The sequence below is a fragment of the Myxine glutinosa genome, chromosome 8 (genome assembly GCF_964187855.1).
Source record: "Myxine glutinosa chromosome 8, kmMyxGlut1.1, whole genome shotgun sequence".
In the NCBI taxonomy this organism is placed as follows: domain Eukaryota; kingdom Metazoa; phylum Chordata; class Myxini; order Myxiniformes; family Myxinidae; genus Myxine; species Myxine glutinosa.
The window spans coordinates 43432735-43456678 of record NC_136268.1 but is presented as its reverse complement, the minus strand read 5'-3'; the positions used below and the strand labels follow the sequence as shown (position 1 = coordinate 43456678).

Below are 23944 nucleotides of genomic sequence, written 5' to 3'. Positions count from 1 at the left end.
TCTTATAATCACTTTTAGTGAATGCATTGGCAATAGTCAACATTCATTCACGTAGTGGGAAGCAAAGCAAAAGGATTTTCGCCCACTTTTCTTTTTAGGTTATATGCATACGGATTCCAAGGCCATATTCCAGGTGTTGGCCCAACTTCTTCTTTTTGTCTTGGTTGGTTGAGATGGACGCAGCTGCTAGAATTGCCATTGGAAATGAGGTGGAATTGTCAGTGAAATGGAAAATAAGACTTTTATAGGGAATCAGAGAGGATATATATACACACACACACACACACACACACACACACACACACACACACACACACACACACACACACACACACACACACATATATATATATATATATATATATATATATATATATATACACACACACACACACACACGTTTGTGGTTTGTGGGGGTAGGGGATAACATACCATAGTGGAGATAGGATTGTGTTGTAGTAGCATGGACCTCGCGCGAGTAGAAAGCCCATCTCGATGTAAGTTGAAAATCTGTGAGCTTAAGGTTGTTTATGTGTTCTTCACACGGTGGGTGAAGACATGCGAATTAGCTCTGGGGTTTAAGATTAATCTCCCCAGTATGTGATTGCCTCCTGTGATTTCCCCTATGTTCTTACTATTATAACAAGCCGGCCATAAAAACCGACATCTTTACAATTATAACAACGAGCGCTCCATTAAACCACAACTACCGTCATAAATGCCGACAGTACCCGGACATTACGATAGACAATAAACCCCGCCTCTGGAATTGGCGAAATCGCCAGTGGAGGCAGAGAATCGGTGGGCGGTCAAGAGGGCTATGAGCGCCCGCCCCTGAAGTGCATGATTGGTCAGGGGGACGTCATCGAGAGACTTCGAGAACGGAGGAGGAATCTCGTTCTGCATCTCTATCTCTCTATCTCTCTCTCTCTCTCTCTCTCTCTCTCTCTCTCTCTCTCTCTCTCTCTCTCTCTCTCTCTCTCTCTCTCTCTCTCTATCTCTCTATCTCTTTCTCTCTCTATCTCTTTCTCTCTCTCTCATTCTGGCTATCGGATTGCGCGGTCGCTCTTTGGTCGCACCATTTGTGTGTGTGTGTGTGTGTGTGTGTGTGTGTGATGGAACACATTTCGTATTTATGGTATATATATATTTGGTATATTTCATATATATTTCATATTTATGGTATATGAACACATTTCATTTCAAGATATTTTATGGTACGGTTTGCAGGTGAAATAATTAGTACTGTGAGAGCAACCACACACAGCTCTGAACTTGTCAATAGATTAAAACAACTGGTCAGACGTATGCTAGCACAGGGAGCTATAGTTGGTAGATTTAAACAAGTTTTCTTTAATGTCACAAAACGACACCAAATCGAATTAGTAAACAAGAAAAAGAGCAATCGGAGATTGCAAACCTTCACCAGGATGTATTTTCAGTGTTTTTTAAGGCTTTTGTGTTAAAACAAATATGGCGGCCGAACCACGTGATCGATGACGTCAGCATTTTTTTTTTCTCCACTAATTTATCCCTAGATTATGCTCAAGGAATTTCATCTTGATCGGATCACGTTTTGTACTTGTCGAATTATGACATCATAATGGAGGCACCTATGACATCATCATAAACATATTTTATTCCCCATGGAGAGTTCTTTACAATGAGCCATGTCTCAATTTTTTCTATTCAGCGCTTTCGGAGATATAGAGGTGCAAAGTTTTTCGTTTTTTCCAAGATGGCGGCCGAACCACGTGACCGATGACGTCATCATTATTTTCTTTCTCCACCAATTTATGCCTACATGACGCTCAATAAATTTCATCTTGATCGGATGAAGTTTTGTACTTGTCGAATTATGACATCATAATGGAGGCACCTATGGCATCATCATTAACATATTTTATTCCCCATGGAGAGTTCTTTACAATGAGCCATGTCTCAATTTTTTCTATTCAGCGCTTTCGGAGATATAGAGGTGCAAGGTTTTTCGTTTCTCCAACATGGTGGTCAAACCACGTGACCTATGATGTCATAATTATCATTAAAAAAATTATACAGGTGGAGTTTCACCTATGGTGAAATTCTCCTGTCAATCGGACCAACGGTTGCAGAGAAAATCATATTTATTCTGTGCGGACAAACAGACAAACAGACAAAGGGACTCAAATGCAATACCCTCTCCTGTGGCGAGGGTAAATATAATACAAATAGTAAAAATATTATGAATGAGATCTTTATGTAAATACAGTACAACATCAGAATTAAATATACTACAAATCAATGTTGCTAGGATATGGCAACATGCAAAAAACCATTTTAGGTGACAGTTAGAACATTCAAAATGCAGTTTGATCCAGAGGTAGGTGGTGTGGTCATGCTGGCTGGTAGTTATGGTTTATTTAAGTTAAGATGTGCATGATTTAATGATATCATATTATGGAGTGTGTAAGGAAAGTTATAAATATATGATAATACATTAAATCCTATTGCGAGTATAGTTGAATAAGTGATTGATGAGTTGACTGACTGCCTGGACGCAACTGAGGTTGTGGATCTATTGATGTGGATCCATGATCGAGGTTGTGGATCCGCCGTTTGGAGAGGTCCTGGGCTGAAAGGATCGAAACCTCGAGGAAGAATGGTGCCCAGCTGATGATCCGTGCAGTCGGGAAACTAGTCGATTGCTTACAGGTTAAGGTTCTTGCTTTGGGTGGAGAAACTATGTTTGAGGTTTACAATTTAAATAAAGTTGAATATGGGATGTTGTTAAATCAACATCATTTACAGCAATCCTTCAAATTATTTATATTTAAGTTGTCGAAGTCGGATGTCCGATTGAGACACTAAAAACACCGTACTGAAGATACAAGCCGTTGAATATGGGAGTCACACATATGCGGGAAAAGGGTTGGCTCCAGATAAATGCCAGATCCCTCTCAAAAGCATTCAAAGTCCAACCAGCTTATATACACCGAGGCAACTTCAGCGCATAAAATATTAGTTTCATGAAAGGAAACTTCCCACAATAGACGAGACGGATTTATGGAAAAAGTCCATGTATAAGCTACTCGGTGCATTTTGGGTAAAAGTTGGGAACCTCACTTTTTTAACATAATTAGGGTATGCTGAATTCGATTAACCCGGTTCCCAAGCCAGATTTTGAGGTTTTTTTTTTTTTTTTGAGTTTTGAATAAACTGCTGAATAACTTGGGCATTGGTGAACTCACAGAGGAGACAATCAAATCGGCATAAGCATTCGTCTGCAGAATATATAATGTGCACAAAACAACCTCTGTTGATTCAGCACGATGTTGTTCTCCAAGACTGGTAAACCAGAAGCAATGTCACCGACAGGTGATGCTCTTAATTTCCATTTGATGCGAGTTCTCTATCAAGCCATGGTATGGAGAAATGCTCATTGTGCCATACCTGACGTTCCTGCACCTGTGGAAATGTGATGGAAACGTGGTGATTCAGGACTAGAGCCTATTCTGATGTCACTGAGTCCAATCCCAGAAAGTTGCCTCGAGATGATTTGTTGTGCGTGCCGGAAGCAATGCAAGACTAGACGCTGCAAATGTCGCTATTCAGAGTTGAGGTGCACATCAATGTGTGCCTGCCAGCAACAGAGTGATGATCAGACCCCTTGTATGAATTTGATGTAGTTTGGCAAAACAACATGTGTGACTCCTGAATGTTTATGCTTCATGGCCATGTATATTTAATTTTAGAATATACATGGTTGTATGAAACATTGTCTTATTAAAACCATTTCCCATTTTATAGTGTTAGGGTTAGAGTTGAGGTGCACATATGTGTATGTCGCCAACCATAATATAGACTAAAGGGATTTATGAAAAAAGGCCATGTATAAGCTTCTAGGTGCATTTTGGGGTAAAAGTTGTAAAGTTAAAGTAAAAGAGCTGCATGTATATACATGATATATAAATGCTTGTTCAAAGAAATTTTCCAAAAATGGCAATTTGGCGGTCATTTTGTTTATGCTAATTAGAAGGTGAAAAACTTAAAAATTCGGCTTGGGAACCGGGTTAATCGAATTCAGCATACCCTAATTATGTTAAAAAGTGAGGTTCCCAACTTTTACCCAAAAATACACCTAACATTCACATTTCTCAGAAATCCGTCTAGTCTACAAGAAACATGTCTCGTGTGCAATGCACCTCACACAGTCTTGAAGGTCATTTCCCAGAATGTAGCAGTTTTGTATCAGGGAGTTCCTTTCGTTGTTAGTTAAGCAGGAAAAGAAACATTGACCAGCTTTTGGCCACGAAGAAGCAGTTTAATAAAGCAATCCTCAGTTCCCACAAAGTTTAGGAACAACCAATACTGTACAATTAATTAAATGCATTTTAAAATAAGAATTGAATAAGAGAAATAAAAATGGAAAATCATAAGAGATAGAATTGTGAAGAACAAAAATTTAAAAACAAGGTGTGTGTGTGTGTGTGTGTGTGTGTGTGTGTGTGTGTGTGTGTGTGTGTGTGTGTGTGTGTGTGTGTGTGTGTGTGTGTGTGTGTGTGTGTGTGTGTGTGAAAGAGAGGGATAGAATTGTAAGGAACAGAAATGAAAAAACGAGATGTGTTTGTGTGTGTGTTTGTGTTTTTTTTTCTGCACTTGATCAAGCATGCTGTTTTAGGGTATTTTTTTTTTAGGGATCAAGCATGTTTTAGGGCAGAGCAGATGGGAAGATTCCATCACATACTGCATTTTGTTTGCACGGCAGGCACGGTGAGAGTCTTGATGGCCCCAGCAGAGTGTAGCAATGAGGGCGGTATTCCAAATAGTATCAAAGAATCGGGATATGTCCAGAGATGTCCTGCTTGCTGAAAGGGGAAGAGTAACACCTATAGTTACCTCCGCCACTGAACGTGGACCGAGGTTATGTTTTCACCCCCTGTCTGTTTATTACTTGTGAAATCGAAGATTCTAGGTTGAACAAAAATTGCATATTGGGTCACTGAATTGGTTCACCAATTAAAATCGAGAAGCATATTGTTTTTGAGGTCAAACGCTCAAAGGTCTTGGTTGCATGAAATCGTCAATTTTCATCCTATCAACTTTAAATTTGAACAGGATTTACATATTGGGTCACAGACCTGGTTCACCAAAAATCAAAATGATCGATTTCACCTTTTTGACCTGTCAATGGTTTCCCTGACAACAATTTTGCCCCATAATAAGCAAATTGGCCTTTTTTGTGAATTTATTCTTAGCATGCCTCAGTAATTTTTCTAGATATCAAATTGAAATGTATGCAGCTTATTGTTATGTATGTGTAGTATATGTGAGGAGGATATGGTCAAACTTTGTCAATGGTAAAGTTCAAGGCCATCTGAAACATGCAAAACACATATTAGGCCGCAATTAGAAAATGTATCAACCAAATTTGTTATCCATCACATTCAGTCATGTAAAACACTTGAAAGATCAATTTTTCGAAATTACCAAATTGCTGTTTCCATGGCAACTAATGGCGATTTGGATTTCACATGTATCATGCCATTCATGACGTCTTTCGTGTTTGTTTGTTTTGTCTGTGAGCAAGATATCTCAAAAAGTTATGGACGGATTCGGACGAAATTTGGTGGACATGTTAGGTGTGTGACAAGGAGATATTGATTGGATGTTGGTAAAGATCTGGATGCAGATCCGGCCCATCATAGGGATACAAAAGTAAAAGGTCTGGCAGAGGTATGCGCTCTACCGATTGCCATTTTAGATAATGGATGTGATCAGAATAAATATCAAACTGTTGATTGCTGATCAAACCTGTACAGAAAGGAAAAGAGGATATGACAGCATTAATGGATTTAATTACCCTGTTTATATTATTACCTCATAGTAGACTGGCTAGTCCCACCTGGTGTCTAGTTCAAAGGATACAGTCGTGGGCAAAAATATTGGCACACTTGCACATTTTACAAATAACTCACAATTATCTCTAAAAATAAGTTTAAATTGACGAAATGATTTGGTCTCCACAATTCTTTATTTCACTGTTGATATAACAGAACCTTTGTTTTTGATTCAGAATTCGATATAATCCTCTTAAATCGGAAAATAAAAAGAAATGGCATTGACAAAATTATTGATACCCGAGACTTAATATTTGGTAGCACAACCTTTGGACAAAATAACTGCAGTCAAGCTCTTCCTACAGCCATGAATGAGCTTCCTCCACCTCACTACTGGCAGTTTGGCCCACTCTTCTTGTGCAAACTGCTCGAGTTCGCCCAGATTTGAAGGGTGCCCTCTCCCAACTGCTGTTTTCAGATCTCCCCACAGGTGTTCAATGGGATTTAGATCTTCTAGACTCATTGCTGGCCACTTCAGGACAGTCCAGCGTTTTGTCTTGAACCATTCCTGGGTGCTTTTTGAAGTGTGTTTGGGGTCTTTGTCCTGCTGCAAGACCCATGACCTTCGACAGAGACCCAGCTTTCTGACACTGGGTTGAACATTGTGCTCCAAAATGCCTTGGTAATCTCCTGATTTCATGATGTCATGCACACATTCAAGGCACCCAGTGCCAGAGGCAGCACAGCAACCCCAAAACGTCACTGAACCTCCTCCATGTTTGACTGTAGGGAAGGCGTTCCTTTCTTTGAAGGCTTCATTTTGTTTTCTGTAAGCATAGAGATGATGTACTTTACCAAAAAGCTCTAAGTTGGTCTTATCTGTCCACATGACATTCTCCCAGAAGGATTTTGGCTTGTTCAGGTGTGTTTTGGCAAACTCTAGTCGGGCTTTCTTATGTCTCTTTCTCAGCAGTGGGGTCTTATGTCTCAGCAGTCTCTCCTGTGTCTCCTACCATAGAACCCCCTTTCATTCAGTTGGTGACGGATGGTGGAAGGTGAAACTGTCGTACCTTGTGTCTGAAGGTCAGCTTGAATCTGTTTGGCAGTTGATCGAGGTGCTTTCTTCACCATTCACCATTTGAAGAATCCTTCGCTGCAATCTTCGATCAAGGTTTCTCTTGCAGCCACATCCAGGGAGGTTGGCTGCAGTACCATGGGCCTTAAACTTCCTGATAACATTGCGTACAGTAGACAAAGGAACATCAGCGTCTCTGGAGATGGACTTGTAGTCTTGAGATTGTCCATGCTTGGCTATCATATTGTGGTTGACCTCCTCAGACAATTCTCTGGTTTTCTTTCTTTTCGCCATGCTCATTGCAGTACACACAGTGACACAAAACAGCAGAATGACTCCTTTTCTCCATTCAAACTGGTTGAATGAATGATTTTTATATTGCAGGCAACTGCAACTCACCACAGGTGAGTTCAATTCCAAAGTAAAGGAGAAACACCTGCTTCAAATGGAATTATTTCTAACAACTTCTAAAAGGTGACCATAACATTGTCCGGGCTATTTTACGATTTCTGTGTGGAATAAGCTAAGATTTAGTCATTTTTTCAGCTTTTTTTGTTTTGTTCCACTGCAAACCAAAGAAATACATATGTGGATACAAAAATATTTTTTATTTCGATAATTTTATGAAATAGATGGTGTATTATTTGAAAAAAGTGCAAAGGTGCCAATAGTTTCAGCTACAACTGTAGGTCTTGGCAACCTACTTATGGATATGATGTTATTAGCCCCCGTAGGACTTGGTCTTAGTATGACGTCCGTCCGTCCGCAACCATATGTCGGAGATCTATGGACCAATTTTATTCATACTTGACACAAGCATGTACATGATGACCTGCACGTGCGCCTCACTTTATTTTGCGATCTGATCAAAGATGGCCAACTGGTAGACTGGCAGCAATTTAAATTGTAAAAAAAAAAAATCCCTATATTAACCATGTCTTCGACCAAACCAAGATGGCCGAATGGCGGCCATTTTGTTAGTTAAACATGTCCCTAACCATTTCTCGACATGCCTGGATCGTTTGCTTAAGAGATGCTTAAGAGTCAAGTATTCAAGTATTGTTAGTAGTAGTAATTGTCTTGTTTTGGTGGAAAATAATTGCCACATTAGCTGCTTTGGGGTGTTTTTCCTTTTCCATGTCTGTGATGAAATTTGATGAAACTCTGAATTTAATATCACTCGGAGATGTTTTCTCTCCATGCTGGAAGATTTAAGTGAAAAAAAATTCTGTTTCTTGCAGGTGCAGGATTCTGTGACACCCTTGTACCAGAACAGACTGGATTCCAGTGCCATTCAAAGATCCTCAAAAATTGATGCCAAGAGGTACAGTATTTTATTTTGGTTGGGTTGCAAATGCTGTCATATGTATGATGCACTTGGAAAAAAAATCTCTGATGATTTCTCATGAGATCTGATGAGAATTTCACCAGCACTGGCAATAATATTTTTTGTTCTATCTGTAAATATAAATTGTCGGCCTACAACTACTTCTGTGCTGTTGACACTTGCTGAGATATTAAATTTTGACGAATTGCATATATTGCTGCTCGCGGTTGCTGTAATTGTAGCATGTTCTTATGTGGCTGCGGGATTGCATTCTGATCGTTAATACTGCAAGCCCAGAACATTCATAAACTAGATTTCATAGAACACCTTAGCCCATGCAGTTTTGATAAAAAAAGACATGGGTGGGGTATGTGAGCGGAAAATTGGATTGGTCGAGGTGATGTAAAATGCCGTAATGTTTTGTCCAAGTATATACTGCTAAACTAAAGGGTTTTTGAAAGTTCCAATAAGGGTTTTGTGTTCTAAAGTGTTCAGGTATACAATTCCAATGAAATAGAATAAAGATTTTAAAGAATGAATGAAAAATGAATGATCGTTTGAAGGCCATTTTCCCCGCTAGAGCGGGGGTTAGCCTTGCAGGTCCCATGACAATCATTGTTCCCTGTTTGAGGCAATGTTTTTATGGCCGGATGCCCTTCCTGACGCCAACCCTTGGTCACGCTCTTACGATGCGCAGGGATACAGTGTGCGTATTCTAAATCGAGGTACACACCGTGATCATTCATCCCAGCAAGCTGGTACTCAATTTGCCGACCTCGGAAGGATGACAGGCTGAGTCAACCCCCCTGGCGTTAATTCAGCGATCGACCAGGATTCGAACCCAGGATCCTAGGATCCCAAGCCGGCACCCTAACCGCACCCTAACCGCCGGCACCCTAACCTAAGAAAACTATTTAGGAGGTTTACCGCTCTTGATGCAGCGTCTTTTGCACCACCTTATGTGACATATTACATTAGTTATTCATGTCTGTTGTTTGGTCTTTATGGCATTGCTAAAAGCAGTAAGTTTTCTGTTTGGAATGATTTTTAGCTTTCCTAGAACGAAGTACAGGGGAACTTATGCGATGGAGCGTCGTCCGTCCGTCAGTCCGTAAACACTTACAACTTCTCCGAAACCGTTGAAGGAATTGTGACCAAACTTGGCACAAATGATATTTGTTATGTTGTGACAGGTTTGTGACGGGGGGAGGGATGGTTGCCCCCACAAATAGGTATTTGCTTTCTTCTCAGAAACTACACATACAATTTCGATGACACTTCACCACGATCTTCATCACCCATGATGTACCAATGTTTGTTCAAGGCATTAGAACAATTGGGGTCTGAGGAGGTATATGTGGTTGGGGGAGGGAGAGGGGGTTGCGTCCTCCCTCAAAAACGATAGGTTTTTGTTTGTTTTTTAATTTAAATTATGTTTGACTGTCAGATCGGCAGAAAGCATAAAACAATTTGTCGTGCTCCTCTCTGCGAATGCGTAATCCGGACAAATTCAGGGCCAAAGTAATGCTAAACTACAAGTTATTTTTCCGATTTATGCTCTGTTGTATGTTTAAAATATAACATTCAATTGAAATTAAATTGTTCCTCGAAAATAAACTGAGATCTGTTGACAGACAGACAAAGTGAACCAGCAACTTCACCCTGCATTTCACTTCATGCTTGTGGGGTAATAAGCTCAACAATGTTTATTTGAGGTAGAATGAAGAACTAGTCCTGCTTGTGAAGTGTAGCATCTATCTTCATCGGTGGACAGGTAGAACAATGGATGTAATCAACAGAACATTAGTTGAGGATGCGGACAAGGATAACCTGAACCAAAAGCTAATTGGCCTGTTCTTGTAGCCTAACCATCTCATCCACCTAGTTTTATAATCACTCGTTCACAACGTTTTGAAATACCATGCTATACATCATTTTTGCCCCATCTCTCAATGGTGAAGAATCATTTTAAAATTCTCTGATCCGGATCTGGATTCGAATCTTCAAATTGAATCAATTCTTCCTTGTCATACACAACCTGTCCAACAAGTTTCGTCTGAATTCGTCAACAACCTTTTGAGATATTGTGCTTTATATCGTTTTTGGCCCTATCTCTTGATGGTGAAGAATCACTTAACATTATAGTATCCAGATCTTCACCAACATATAATCATTTCGTCCTTGACACACACCCAGCCTCTCCACCAAATTTCGTCCGAATCAGTCCAAAACTTTAATATATCCTGTTCACAAACAGACAGACAGGGGTGAAAACATAACCTTTGGTGGCGGAGGTAAAAAGGTGCAAAAAACGATCTGATTAACTACAGGCCTATCAGCTTATTTTCAATAATCAGCAAGGTCATGGAATCCATCATCGCAGTTGATATGAATGCATTGCTTTTTTCCAATGTCCTCGTCTCAGATCACCAATTCAGATTCAGAACAGGTCATTCATTCTACCTTGGACATGCTGTTTCTACTCTCCCAACAATGAATGCAGGCCTTCAATGTCAGACATGAGATCAGACATGTCTCGATATATCTCTCGACATATCTTGATGTCTCGTGCTTTCAATACATTCTGCTCTCCAAACTCTCTACCAATGCATCCAAGGCCAACTCCACACATGGCTACTGACTTCCTCTACTCCCGCAGCCGAAGTGTAACTCTTAGTGGAGTCCTTTCATCTCCTCTCCTTGTTAAAGCTGGAGTGCCCCAAGGCAGTGTTCTGGGCCCAGTCCTATTCCTGATCTACAAAATGATCAGATCTCTCCAACTCTCAAGAAAATCCCCTTTATCTATTTGCTGACGACTCCACTCTCTGCCGTGACTTTCCTCATCATTCAGATACAGCAGCCTCTTCCTCTCTTTGGGCCTTCACAAAATTACAACCTGATCCAACCCCTGGAATACGTCCTCCTCTACCCCTCATTCCTCCCGACAACCATTCCTTGTCTAGGTCTCCCTCTAATTTGTCCTTCAACCCTCCTGTTAGTGTTTCCCTCCACCTCCTTTTCTCTTCTGGTCCTTTTCTTCTGTTGCATTCTGATCCATTTAGTGTTCTAGCTCTTCCACAAACCTTTTCTCTGTGTACAAAAAAGAAAGAAATTAGAGGTCAAAAATATATATTACCCAACATTGCAGACAATTTGTTCCTTTCTGATGGGAGCAGTTTAGAAAAAAAAAGTACAGTACCATGCTAATTGTGTTAGACGAACAGCAGGCCAGAGTTACCAAAGCATCCGTTGTTTGTAATCCAGATTTTTCATTTGGCCAACTGTTTCGCATTCAATTCAGTGATCAATCGAAGGATCATTTTCAGTTATTTTCTTTGTGTGCTGCAATAATGTATTCAGAGCGTGCCAGCTGGTTCTAAGTCACCTACTTTACCCAATTATACGCTGCCAATTAATCACAAAAACATGAAAGTAAATGCACAAAACTCATCCGCTCTTTGGAATGTTATGTCGGCCTTCCAATAATTAAGACTAATCTCCAGTGATTTGTCAATTTTTACAATGCAGAACTGCTTAATTTTTTTTTTTTCTCGTTAGCAGACAGTTTTTCACCAAGGGACACGTATATAACCTTTTAGCCAGCAGAGGAAAAGCTCCTCCGAGTTTGGACTCCCTCGAGGTTGTGCAATAAAAATTGACTAAGTAGCCATAAAAATCGCGATGCTACCAGTTTCATTGATTGTCGGCATCTCATGAAGGCTGAAGCTGAAAATAACCTTCACGGAAATTAATATATATTTTTTCATACCTTGCTGGGGCTGGTAGAATCGCCTTGAGGTATGCGCACTCGCTTTTGAGATGCCGTCTCGTCCTGTTTCCCTTGCATGGCGAGGCGTCAATGTAAATGCCCCATCCAGAATTTGAAGGACGTTAAGCCAGAAAAACTTTGTGTCAGCACGGGTTGTTGGTGGATCTTAAGGATCACATGGTGTCCTTTGTGAAGAGTAGACAAACAAGTACAGATACATTCAAAGTACACTGCACCCATGCCAAATAAGCGTGGCAAACTACTCCCTAAATAAATGACAAATTCTTGCCACTTTAAGTTGAATGTCTGGAGTGTCCAGCTGGTTCGTGAAAGAAGAGCCAAAAACGTTTTCTGGCTAACCCCCATGATAGGGTGGGGCCATTATAGTAGTAGTAGTAGTAGTAGTGGAAGAAGAAGATCCTTGAAGGGCCATTTGCTGTTGGGGGGGCTTTTTTTTTTTTTTTTTTTTTTTTTTTAACGATCTCGAGTGAATTTTGTTTTGTTGTTTCTTTCTTCATTTTTAAGCGGTGAATATATGAATGAATATTTGGCTATGTCCTTCCTTTCATCTGTCTTTCAAAAATGACGAAGAATAACCCTTCTAACCCACCGTGTTTAATTCTAAAGGGTTCTAAAGTGTAATTCTAGAGGGTTCTCAGGGGATATGAAGGGTAATTCTAATGTGGTTTGTTCGTTTCTAGGCTTTGACGATTCCATATTTAAAATGTCAAACTGAACCCCTTCCTTCGGACATGGGTGCGATTTTTCTTTTTTGGAGACTACCAACAAACTATGGATTGTCTGAAAAGATAGTGAATGACTGCATGGTGTTCTCCAAATTCGAAATGAATATGTGGAGGTAAATTCATGTTTCTGTGGACGGATTGGACGGTCAAAGTAATAGTCGTTCCTCATTTTTCTCTGGTGTTTTTGTACAGGCTCGAGGAATACCTATCGCAGCAAAATGCTGAGGCTCGCAGTGAGGAGGCAAAATCCAATGGCTTCCGAGGTATCCGCCGTTCTGTGGGTACCTCACCAATACCATTTCAGCCACTTTCAGCCCGTTTTCTCCTCGATGACGATTTTCTGAACACCAAATTTCCGGACATTTTCTCGGACAAACTAAAGGTGGGTGCTTTTAGATACTATAGAGGTTTAACTTAACATAAAACTTCGACTATAACGTGCACTTTTTTTGACCCAAAAATCTTTTTAAAGTTAGAGGTGCGTACTATACTATACATGGGTATAGTATAGTACGCTATACATAGGTCTAATTTACATAGGTCTAGTTTTTTTGCGATTTTTTCACATTGAAACGATCGTCGAAGACGTCTTCGAAAACGGAAGTGGCAATGCTCAAAGAACAACAACAAAGAATAGCTAAATGCTTAAAATAGAATATACAAGTCAGGAGACGATGATGGTTCACAAGCGAGCGGTATTCAATGACAAAGGACGGACTATAACCGAAACAGGCCCGGACAGGCCAGGCCCGGAAATGTCAAAACGAAGGTTACTGACCTTGAAATGAGATAGAAATTAATGTATAATCAGTTATGAGGTTAGTTAGCTACACAATACCGAAAATTCGGTGAAAAATGGAATGAAAAAAAAAAGAAAGGAAAATAAATAAATAAATAAAACGATGAAAAATGAAAAATCGAGCTCCGTGGGGCTAGACACATGATATTGGCCTAACCAACTATCCAAACCCCTGTCAGATTCCACCAAACCCCTCGGAGAAGATGTAGCTTGAAATCGATTACCCCCTAAAAAGACATCTTTTTCGGGCATCGCTCCCTCCACAATGGGCGCAATACGCCCACTCTAGGCAGGACAACTAGATCATGATATCAACCTCCCACCCAAGTTTCATCAAGATCGGATGATATCATCGGGTAGTTATGCTGCGGACAGACACACACACACACACACACACACACACACACACACTAACTAACACACACACACACACACACAGACAGACACACACACACATGAAAAAATATAGTGGTGACTTGATAAATCTTGAACCAATAATCTGTAAGTTCACAATCATGAAGTAAGTAAGTAAACCAGTTTTCTATTAAGTGTTGATTTTAATGTCTGGCAAGTTCGAACGTTATTCTACTAATGAAACTAACTATACCGGTAATTGAATGGACGTTGGAAATTAAAAAAATATTGTTAAATTATTTTGTGAGTTGTAATTATATACACAGTACCATAAGTAGGCGTAGCAGGAGTTCTCATTCAAAACCATTCAATTCAGTATCCGACTCGTCCGTCTCATTGAAGAGATGAAGAAGCTCCTCCAGATTTGCACCTTTTTATGTCAATGTCCAGGTAGTGAACATCATTTTCATCGCAGTTGGATTCGTCGCCGTCTGGTGCGTTTGTGTCGCCATCCATCCAGGGAGCATCGTCTTGGCTGCCGTCCATTGCGTTTGAAATGGAGCACTTGATGAAGCTCTTCTGGATGATGGCAGGATCAAGCTCGTTCCAGACTTTGACGATCCATTCTGTGATGTGTTGGAGCGTCGGTGTGCGCATGCACCCACCTGTGGTGAAGGTGTGCTGGCCTTCAAGCAGCCATGTGTTCCAAATGTGGCACAGCGCATCTTTCTCTGGTTTGTTGACGGTGACGTCGAGTGGCTGCAGCATCTTTGTCATTCCATCAGGAATGATGGCAAGGTCTGTCTCATCGGTGACGAGCTTTGTCTTGATGGACTGCATGCGGTGGCAGCGGAAGGCGTCGAGGACAAGAAGCGATCGCTTCTTCACAAGCCCGCCTGGTCTCTTGGCCCAGAACGTCTTGAGCCAGTCGAGCGTCAGTTCCTCGTCCATCCAGCCCTTAGGATGGACACAAACGTGCATGCCGTGCAGAAATTTAACGCCTTTCGGCATCGTCTTCCGTTTGAATATGATATATGGCGGCAGTTTAGTGCCATCAGCCATGCAGGACAGCATGACAGTGAAACGCGACTTTTCGTGTCCGGTAGTTGCTATCGACATGGACTTTGACGTCGAGCATTCGGTCATATGGATTGTCAAACGTGAGCGGTGACTGAATGAAGCTGTTCAAGAACACTTGGGTTTTATAATAATATATAGCCAATTATCAGCAACTTGAGTACCACGTCATTGTCGTCCGACAACATAGGTGGGCGCGATTCGGAAAATTTTAAGTCCGCTTACCGCTTATCCGCTCCGCCAGCCCGTGTAGTCCGATTCGCTTATCCGCTTCAGCGGCCGAAAATCTTAGTCCGCTTACCGCTTATCCGCTTATCCGCTTCGATTCGATTTTTTTAAAGCGCTTCGACGTTTTTAAAGCGATTTTTGACGTTTCTAAAGGGAATTTAATGCTTTTTAAGCCTAAATAGCCATTTCTAACTACTACAAAGACAAACAAAGCTTTTAAGATCAAAAATATACATTTTTATTTAAATAAAATTTATTCAAAATTTATTGAAATAAAGTTTTCCACTCGACTCTACTCTACTCTACAGTTAATTTAAATATAATTTTAATATATGCAAGTTACATTAAAGAAAAATCAATTTGCCCGTCCTTTCTTTGACAAGAGAGTCTACTAGTCAACAGACTAGCACTAGCAGTCTGTTGACTAGTCCTCGTCTTCCTCCTCCACCTCGTGGGCCTTCTTGAGGATTTGGAGGTTGCCCTTCATGAAGACGAGGGCCTCGAAGTTCGGTGCAGCCAGGGCCGACCTCTTAGGCCTGAGGATGTCCGACCCGTAGCTGAACACGCGCTCGACCGAGGCAGAGCTCGGGAGCGGCGTGTTATGCCTGAGAAACAGAGTTACCCAAGCATCACGGAACTCGAGCGGGAAGAGATTGGGCGAGAGCTGTAACGTTTGGTTATTCAGACACAAACAAGTCAACAAGATGGCGGGCCAACGGACTGCCGTTTATTCGTCATGGTGTCGTGAACGTGCCGTAAACCATGACGTGAACATAACGTCATGATGTAATGCGTTATGTTACAACCATGTCGTAAACCATGACGTGAACATAACGTTATGATATAATGCGTTATGTCGCAAGAGCCGAGTTGTTAGGGTTTCACTTATTATTCACTTAAATAAATATTCACAATTCTAGAGTAAGGGCTCAGGCTAACAGCTGATTTGGCGAATCGCGATGCGCTTTAATTTTTCGGTAGTCCGCGTACGCTTATCCGCTTCGGTTTCCGGGGGTTGTTCCGATTCGCTTATCCGCTTCGAAAACGTTAGTCCGCTGCAGCGGATAAGCGGATAAGCGGACTTTCGAAGCGGACCGCCCACCTCTGTCCGACAATAGGCTACGGGTTGCTTCGTTGGATTGCTATCCAACTTCCGCAGTTTATTTCATATGCGCTGCTGTTTAAACATTGCGCAATCACAACTGAACATCGTGATTGATACGATTTACAATTGTCGTAAATTTAGTTCCTCGACCTACCGTGATATTCTTCCATTAGCACCGCTCTCTTCAACTATTACGAAATCGTGGCCGACAGTCGTATCGTGGTTGAGATGGACTTCGCCGTTTTTTACAGATGTAATAACATGTTTTACATCTATTTTTTTCATTTGAGTGCTGAAATGGGGGTGCGTATTGTATATAGGTCTATATATTTTTACACCGCGACAAAAGTCTAAGTTGGGGGTGCACGTTATGCACAGGGGCGCGTTGTAGTCGAAGTTTTAGGGTATAACGTTCTCGGTTAAATCCACTGAATTGATGTCTGCTGTTCATGTCGCTTCTGTAAACTAAGGATGCAAACTAAGAATAAATTTCTCATAATTAAACATGGGTGTTTTATATCGCAAGGCCTATCCATTCGTAAAGTGTAAGTTGACAAAGTGCTTTGGACAAGGAGGTTCCACATGACATATGCTATTGCATGTCTGGAGCAGATCATTGTTGCTTATTTACTTGTGATGTAATACACCTTAGTTCGTCTCCTTTTAGAACCAAGTTAGAATGTCACATAATTGATCAACTTAAAGATCCATGCTCTGATCCGGGATCTGATCCGGGATCTGACTTGAGCTGTATTTAAAAATGAGTTTAATTTTTTTTTTAGCTGTAACTCCTGTCATTTTCACTAACACTCAAAGCACCAACTCAGTCTGATTTCATTTGGGCAGAGGTGTGCAGTGACAAATTGTGGAGCAACACATCCAGGTACACATTGGTCAAGACTAATGGCAAGGCCTGGGGGATGTTGGAATGTTAATTATGGGCCCCGCAACAACTAGCAAAAATCTGAACTCGGAATCTCGATGTACGAGGAATTGTGGATAATAGACCTCTGGCTTATTAAAAATAGGTGTTGGAGTCAGAGTCTGGGCAATGAGGAAGGCACGGGGATCCCCTATAAGGTAGTCGATGGGCTGGACAGCAAAACTTAAGAATCCTCAATAAAATAGTTTATCTCTGTGTGTAAACTGTACCATATCCATTGCTCTAGATGAGTCCTGAAAATATTCCCTGATTAAAAAAAAAAGAAAAAAGTGTGTCATTCATTTGAGTTGCCATGTCTTGGTGGACCAATTATCCTTTGTTTGATTGCATGCAGTGGGAAGAGGAGGAGGAGGACGTCTGTGAGAAAGAGCTGGAACGGATTTTAAATTCTCATATCGCAAAACTGCAGTGAATAGATGGACCTCGTGTCACAGCGAAATAGCCCACACGGCAGCACACAGGACCATTTGGAAACATACATGTTGGCTGACCACAGTTGCATTATTTATTATTTGACCTTTGCATCAACCAGAGATGTGCTGAAAGCTTAAACTTTCCAACATGGATGTTGATAGTCTTTACCTGTGAAGTTTTAGAGACAAAAGGCCCATATTGAACTCTGAATCCAAAAATGCGGGAACATTTGTTTTCCATGATGCGTGCTCTCAAACAGCATGCTGTGTCATGACCCTACTCGTCATCATGAAAATTAGCCTCTTAGCTCTGTAATTTAATTAGTAATTAATAATAATTATTTTTTAATCACGATACATATAGGTTTTAGAAGAGCAGTTTGTTATTGGAAGAGCAGGACGATTTTAAAATACTTCAAGAGTTGCGACGGTGGTAGTTTGCACAATGCGCAACTTGGAGACGAGCATTGAAGCGCAAAGGTTGTGGGCCATCTACTTATGACGTATGCAAATTTGACCATCCCCGCTAATGTCCGTGTGTTCCATATATACTCTTTTGTTTCCCTAAACCCGTACCTGCTCCCAAACATTTCTCTCCTCTCCATACTCCTCACACACTTCCTCACCCTCCTTTCTCTCCTCTCGTTCTTCCTTCTCTTCCTCTGCACAACCTACAACCCCCCCCCCCCCCCCCTCACCCCTCACCCCACCCTTGTTGCATGCATAATAATAGATGGCCTATTCTACAGGTTTGGGTTTGATACGTTGCTACCTCATCATCAAGGCTGTTTTATACCCATGTGGACAATTACAAAAAGCTCTACTGCTATGCACCTCCATGAAATTTCAGCCAAAAAAAAAAAACTTTATTTCTGGATACAGTTTTGATATTAAAAAAAAAAAAAAATCAAAGTAGTGTACTTGGTGCACTTGTACATTATCAGTGGGAATAAAATGTTTGTAAACACCTTTGTCGTGTCTTACTAATGTCAGATCATATCGCTGACATATCTGACCATTTATCATGTACATGATTTGGGGGACCTTTACCTCTAAAAGAGGTAACTGGACTATTTTAGCCAGTTATACTGGTCCAAAACTATCGATGTATGATTTCGAGCAACTGCAGGTAGCCACGACCACTTCCATGGAGGATATACTTCAGATTGCAATATCCAAGATCAGTCCTCCTCTCCCTCACTTCAGGAACATTTTGAGATGGATTTTACTTCCACATCTTCTTACCACCCCACTAAATGCAGACTGTGCCACAAATATCGCATCGGTTAATTGAGAACAGAATTAATTCGCATTTAAAATCATCATTCTTTTGTTATCATCGCTGGTTAATGTGCAACGAACTCTGTTACGGCCACCCATGTGTCAAATGAGCTGAGCCATTTTCATTCTTGACATGATTCGTTTATTCTGCGAGAAACAACGTTTTTTTGGGGGGTTTTTTGCAACTCTGCATTAAAATCATCTTGTGATTATTTATTTCCATTATTTATGGTGAAGCTTATTTATGGTGAAGCCAACCCCCGCTTTGCGGGGAAAAATGGCCTCTAAAGGTGGTTTTATTTATGGTGAAGCTGCATTACTAAAAAAAAATTCTTTTGTTTTGTTCTTTGGAAGACGTTTTGCAGCCCCAGTGCAGGAAAAGGATTTCGGATGAAATGTTGACAAATCATTCGAGTCATGGCTTACAGTATTGAGCCCTTAATGGGGGTAAGAATTGTCCCATTGGATGAATGACCTTTTCATTTTGAAAAACTCAGCTTCCAAGAAAGGATGCTCGCTATACAGAGAATGCTGAAGTGGTATTCTAATTCTGATTCTTTACAGAGAGTCGGTGCTGCCAAAGCAGTTTCTTGGCAAAGCTTATACGGGGTGGTTTGCCATTGCCTTCCCAGCAGTAGTTAGGGCAGGAATTTGTAATTTGTTCTTTGTTCAGGGTGCCTGTGATAGCTCTTCCACTTTTCACGAAAGACACTGTGGGATCTTTAACGTCCACCAACTATTGCCAGCAGACGGGACGCCAAGTTTGGCATCCATCCGAGGGACGTCACACACATTTATGAATCACCCTGACTGTGAAATACCAGGATCTCCCGTGCTGAAGCTGAGTCTATAGGCTTAACACATCACCACCGCAGACTTGTCGATGGTCTCTGTCTTCTTCTGCCCCCTTCCTGGTCTTGCACCCACTACTTTTTCCTTCTCCCCAACCCTCCAGCCCGCCCCCGCCTCCCCTCCCCCCAGGTTTCTGCAGGACTCACACGGTCCACCATCAACCCTCCTCTGGTACTTCCACATTTCCACATCCTCTTCAATCTCATTATCTTCCCTCAAGGGCTACAAGACAGCGGTTCCCTGCCATTTCAAATCATCCCCAACCCAAAGCCATGGTCTTAACTATCGCCGTTAACACTCCCTCACCACCGCCCACCCCACCTCAATCCCTCCTCCTTCCTAATTTTCCAGTTTTCCCTCCTTGGAGTTTCTTTCTGTATCCATCTTGTCCAACCCATGCATGCGTGTTTTGTGTCCTGTTCTTGTCTGTTACCTCCTGACCAGTTCTGTGTTCCAGCTCTTCCATGAGCCTTGACTATACAAAGAAGTCTTTGTATGTGTGTATGCACGACCACTCTCCACCCATTGTTTGGATAGCTGGCTTGATGCCACCAACAATTGTGGGCCTTGTGGAGGTGAAGGTACGTATAGGCTTCAGGCCTCTGGTGTCTGCCTGTGTCCCAGTGCAATTGGAATTATCTCAGCTATATAACCACTATGTATTGACTCATGACTGGTTCTATATGCACACTAGAGCTTCCAGGGAAGCAGAACTCAACTGAACTGATTGGACAACTTTAAAGTAGGTCAGTTGTCTGTACTAGATTTGACTTAAATGAAAAGCCAACAATCTTGTGTAATAATTTTAAGGTCCTTGTATCCTTATACTTGTCCTTGTTTTACAATTACCTTTTGTGGTAAGAGTCTCACACACCAAGTTTGATCAAAATCCATAGATATTTGTGGACGTTAAAGTCTTAACGTCGTTTCGGAGCTGAAAACAATATGGTGGCCATTTTGTGACAGATCTGGTTGGAATGCAATAGCAACCTACCTTGTGTGGTAAGGGTTAAACATTCTAAGTTTGATCAAAATCTGTTAATATTTGTGGACGCTAGAGTGTTAACGTCGTTTTCATGACCAAAAACAAAATGGTCGCATAAGTCCGCCATTTTTCAACGGTTCGGACTGCAATGTAATGCCAACCTGGTCCTTGGGGTAAGGATGCTGCATGTCAAGTTTGATCAGAATCGGTTGATATTTGTGGACGCTGGAGTGTTAATGTCGAAAAGTTAACGGACGACAGACGAACGCCAGAGGGTTCAGTATGTGATGAACTCAACTGGATGGTAGTCCAATTGAGTTAATAAGCAGTAGGCATTTTTTAGCTTCATGTATGTAACCCGAGTTGTTTTTTTATTTTCGGGAGCGATCAAGGCAGCGGTCTATTGCATATACACCACCCAAATAAAGGGATTCATCAGAACAACTTGTTGAACGCTTGGAACAAGATCACCCATATGGCGGGTGCTCTGCTAGTTATGATAATTCTGTAGAAAGGAGACCAACGATCAGCTGCAACCCCAATGACTGGTTCTAGCAGCTATTTTTTTAACCACATGTTACTTGATAATCCACAATCCTATTTTAATATCTCTGGATCTGCTCTTGAATGATTTAAATATTGTCATGCAGATCCGACATCAACTGTAAATATTACTGGTTATTCATCAAACCCCGTTCATTTATGTCGGTGTTCTCTCGGGAACGTTTCTTGATTCACTCTTGGTTTCTCTTGATCTGCATCTACTTGGTACAATTTAATGGAATTTCCATTTTATCTATCATTGCAAATACTGATGATACCCAGGTAAGCTTGTCCATGAAACTTGATTGTGTACTCTCTTCTGCAATGTCTAGGACTCTAGGTAGACATTCTGTAACACTGAATTCGTCTTTTTGAAATTCAAACATGGATGTCTAATTGTCTATGAACATGAACTTTCTCAAACAGAATACTACTACGACTGACGACACCTTCAATCTTAGATCGTGAAACTGGGAGATCACTTCGACCTCTACTACAGTTTCCAACCTACATGTCACTATAGTCCCAACTCTTTCCTGTTTTCCACTTATTGAAAAAATCTGCAAATCTATTTTTTTTGTCCATATGCACAATATCACCCAGGTCCGCTCATGCTTAAATTAGGACTATTGAAACTTTGCTTCCTGCTCTCATCATGTCACGCATCGGTCATTGCGACTCACTGTTAGTGGGCTTACAGGCCTCCAGCCTACATTTATGACCTAATCACACTTTACACTCCTGCAAGAAAGCTGTGGTCGATAAGCACCGGAAATCTGGTATGTCCTCGCATGATGATGAAGAGGTTTGGTGAGCGAGCATTCTTCACACTAGCAAGTTGCCCGTGCCCGTGCGGAATTCTAAACGGGGTAGCGATGAAGTTGGCAAAAATGCAAATGCCATCTTCTGTCATCGAGCCGCAAAGCTGGGAGCAACAATTCGCATTTATTGCCACATCTGATGCAATGTAAATGCTCTAATGCCTGTGAGGCCCTCCATGAAAGTTTGTTTGATTATATGTAGCTTTTTGATGCCAAATAAAAATTGGGATTAGTGTCAAAGCCAGTGACCAATATTGCAAATTAATAGTAGGATATGTTTAAGTGTGTAACTGACTTCCTTTTCAAATTTGTACATCATCAATTACGGTTTTTTAAATCTCGTCTTTGCAGTTGCTTTTTCTTCATCCTTACTTTTCTTAAAGGGCTTTGAGATAGTATTTCTAAATGAAAAATTATTTAAGAAATTGATTTATCTGCTGCTTGTCACCCCAGACTTCCTGAGTAAGGCTGAAAAAAACTGGGTGCTTTGCCATTGCTTTCCCAGCAGTACTTGGGAAAGGAATTTGGTCATGGTGCCGACAATGACTCCCCTACTCATTGCGAAGGACACTGCGGGGTCTTTAACGTCCACCAACGAATTCTGGCAGACAGAACGTCCATTCGAGGGATGGCGCACACACTGATGAATTGCTCTGCTTATGAAACACCAAAATGCCAGTTTATTGCTGGGTCGGGATTCAAACCAGGCAGCTTAGAGGCGAGTGTGCCTCCCACCTCTAGGCCATCCTGCCACCACACGACAACCCAAGTATTAAAGCTGATATGAACAAAATGCAAAATAAATATTCATCACAACTCTTCGCTTGTGCAAACAGGGCATGATTCTGCCAAATGTAGCCAGACGAAGTAATTATTGTTACAAATATGTGAAAGGAGACTTCAATTAACACCTGGAAAATACATTTTTCATACTCGACTTCAAACCTAGGTGGAACTCAAAATCTGAAAAAGAGGTCTACCCACAAATTGTGAGCCGCAATAACTTTTCGCCAATCGAGTAGTCAACGTCTTTAACTGGAACGACACTCGGTAGAGAGCATACCTCCACCTGGCTGAACAGTTTACGTTTTGTATCCCACTGATAGGCCGGATCTGCATTCGGACTTGAACCAAATTCTGATTGGCTTCTTCTTATCACCAACTCATCCACATAGTTTTGTCATAATCCGTCTACAACTTTTTGAAATGTCATGCCATGCATCGTTTTTGGCCCTATCAATCATTGGTGAAGAATCAGTCACAAAATCCTCTTTCCTATATATCCAGACCTTCACCAAAATCGAACCATTTCGTCCTTGTCACGCACCCATCCTGTCCACCAAATTTCGTCCGAATCCGTCCACAACCTTTTGAGACATCCTGCTCACAGACAGGGGGTGAAAACATAAGCATGTTACAAGAGAAGGCTGTTTCCACAACGACAACAGAAGCTTTCAAGGCCAAGAGAATCCTGAGATCCCCGCAGCTATTATTGACTAAAGAGATGTCAAATCAACAATGTACACATCAGTTATTTGGTACTTTATTGTCTGAATATCATTTTGTTTTGTTTTACCTCTTAAGTTCTGCTTGCGGTGGAATTGTCATCACGACTTAATTCCCCTTTATGCAGCCTTTTGACGTTTGGTATTTGTCCAGTCATTGGCAGCCATGGTGGTATTGTTAGCGACGGTAACTCGATCTCACGTACAATCGCAGATGTTTGGTCTCACAAATCATACAAATTGTAGGTTATTCGTAAATGTTATTAATAAGCATGCATACAAACTCGGGATTATAAAAGTCC

At 41.2% G+C, this 23944-nt stretch overlaps 1 protein-coding gene across 2 annotated transcripts in view; it reads left to right on the top strand.

Moving 5' to 3' along the window:
• LOC137432434 (uncharacterized) overlaps window positions 1–18624 on the top strand; it is a 53882-nt gene extending 35258 nt beyond the window's left edge. The window contains exons 13-16 of one of the 2 annotated variants that reach the window (XM_068124370.2): window positions 99–209; window positions 8136–8218; window positions 12929–13118; window positions 17577–18624. In XM_068124370.2, the coding sequence (XP_067980471.2) occupies window positions 99–209; window positions 8136–8218; window positions 12929–13118; window positions 17577–17654 (462 nt within the window). In that variant the 3' untranslated portion in view covers window positions 17655–18624. The remainder of the gene's footprint in view (window positions 1–98; window positions 210–8135; window positions 8219–12928; window positions 13119–17576) is intronic. The other variant, XM_068124371.2, reaches the window with a different exon arrangement.
• The last annotated feature ends 5320 nt before the right edge of the window (window positions 18625–23944 follow it).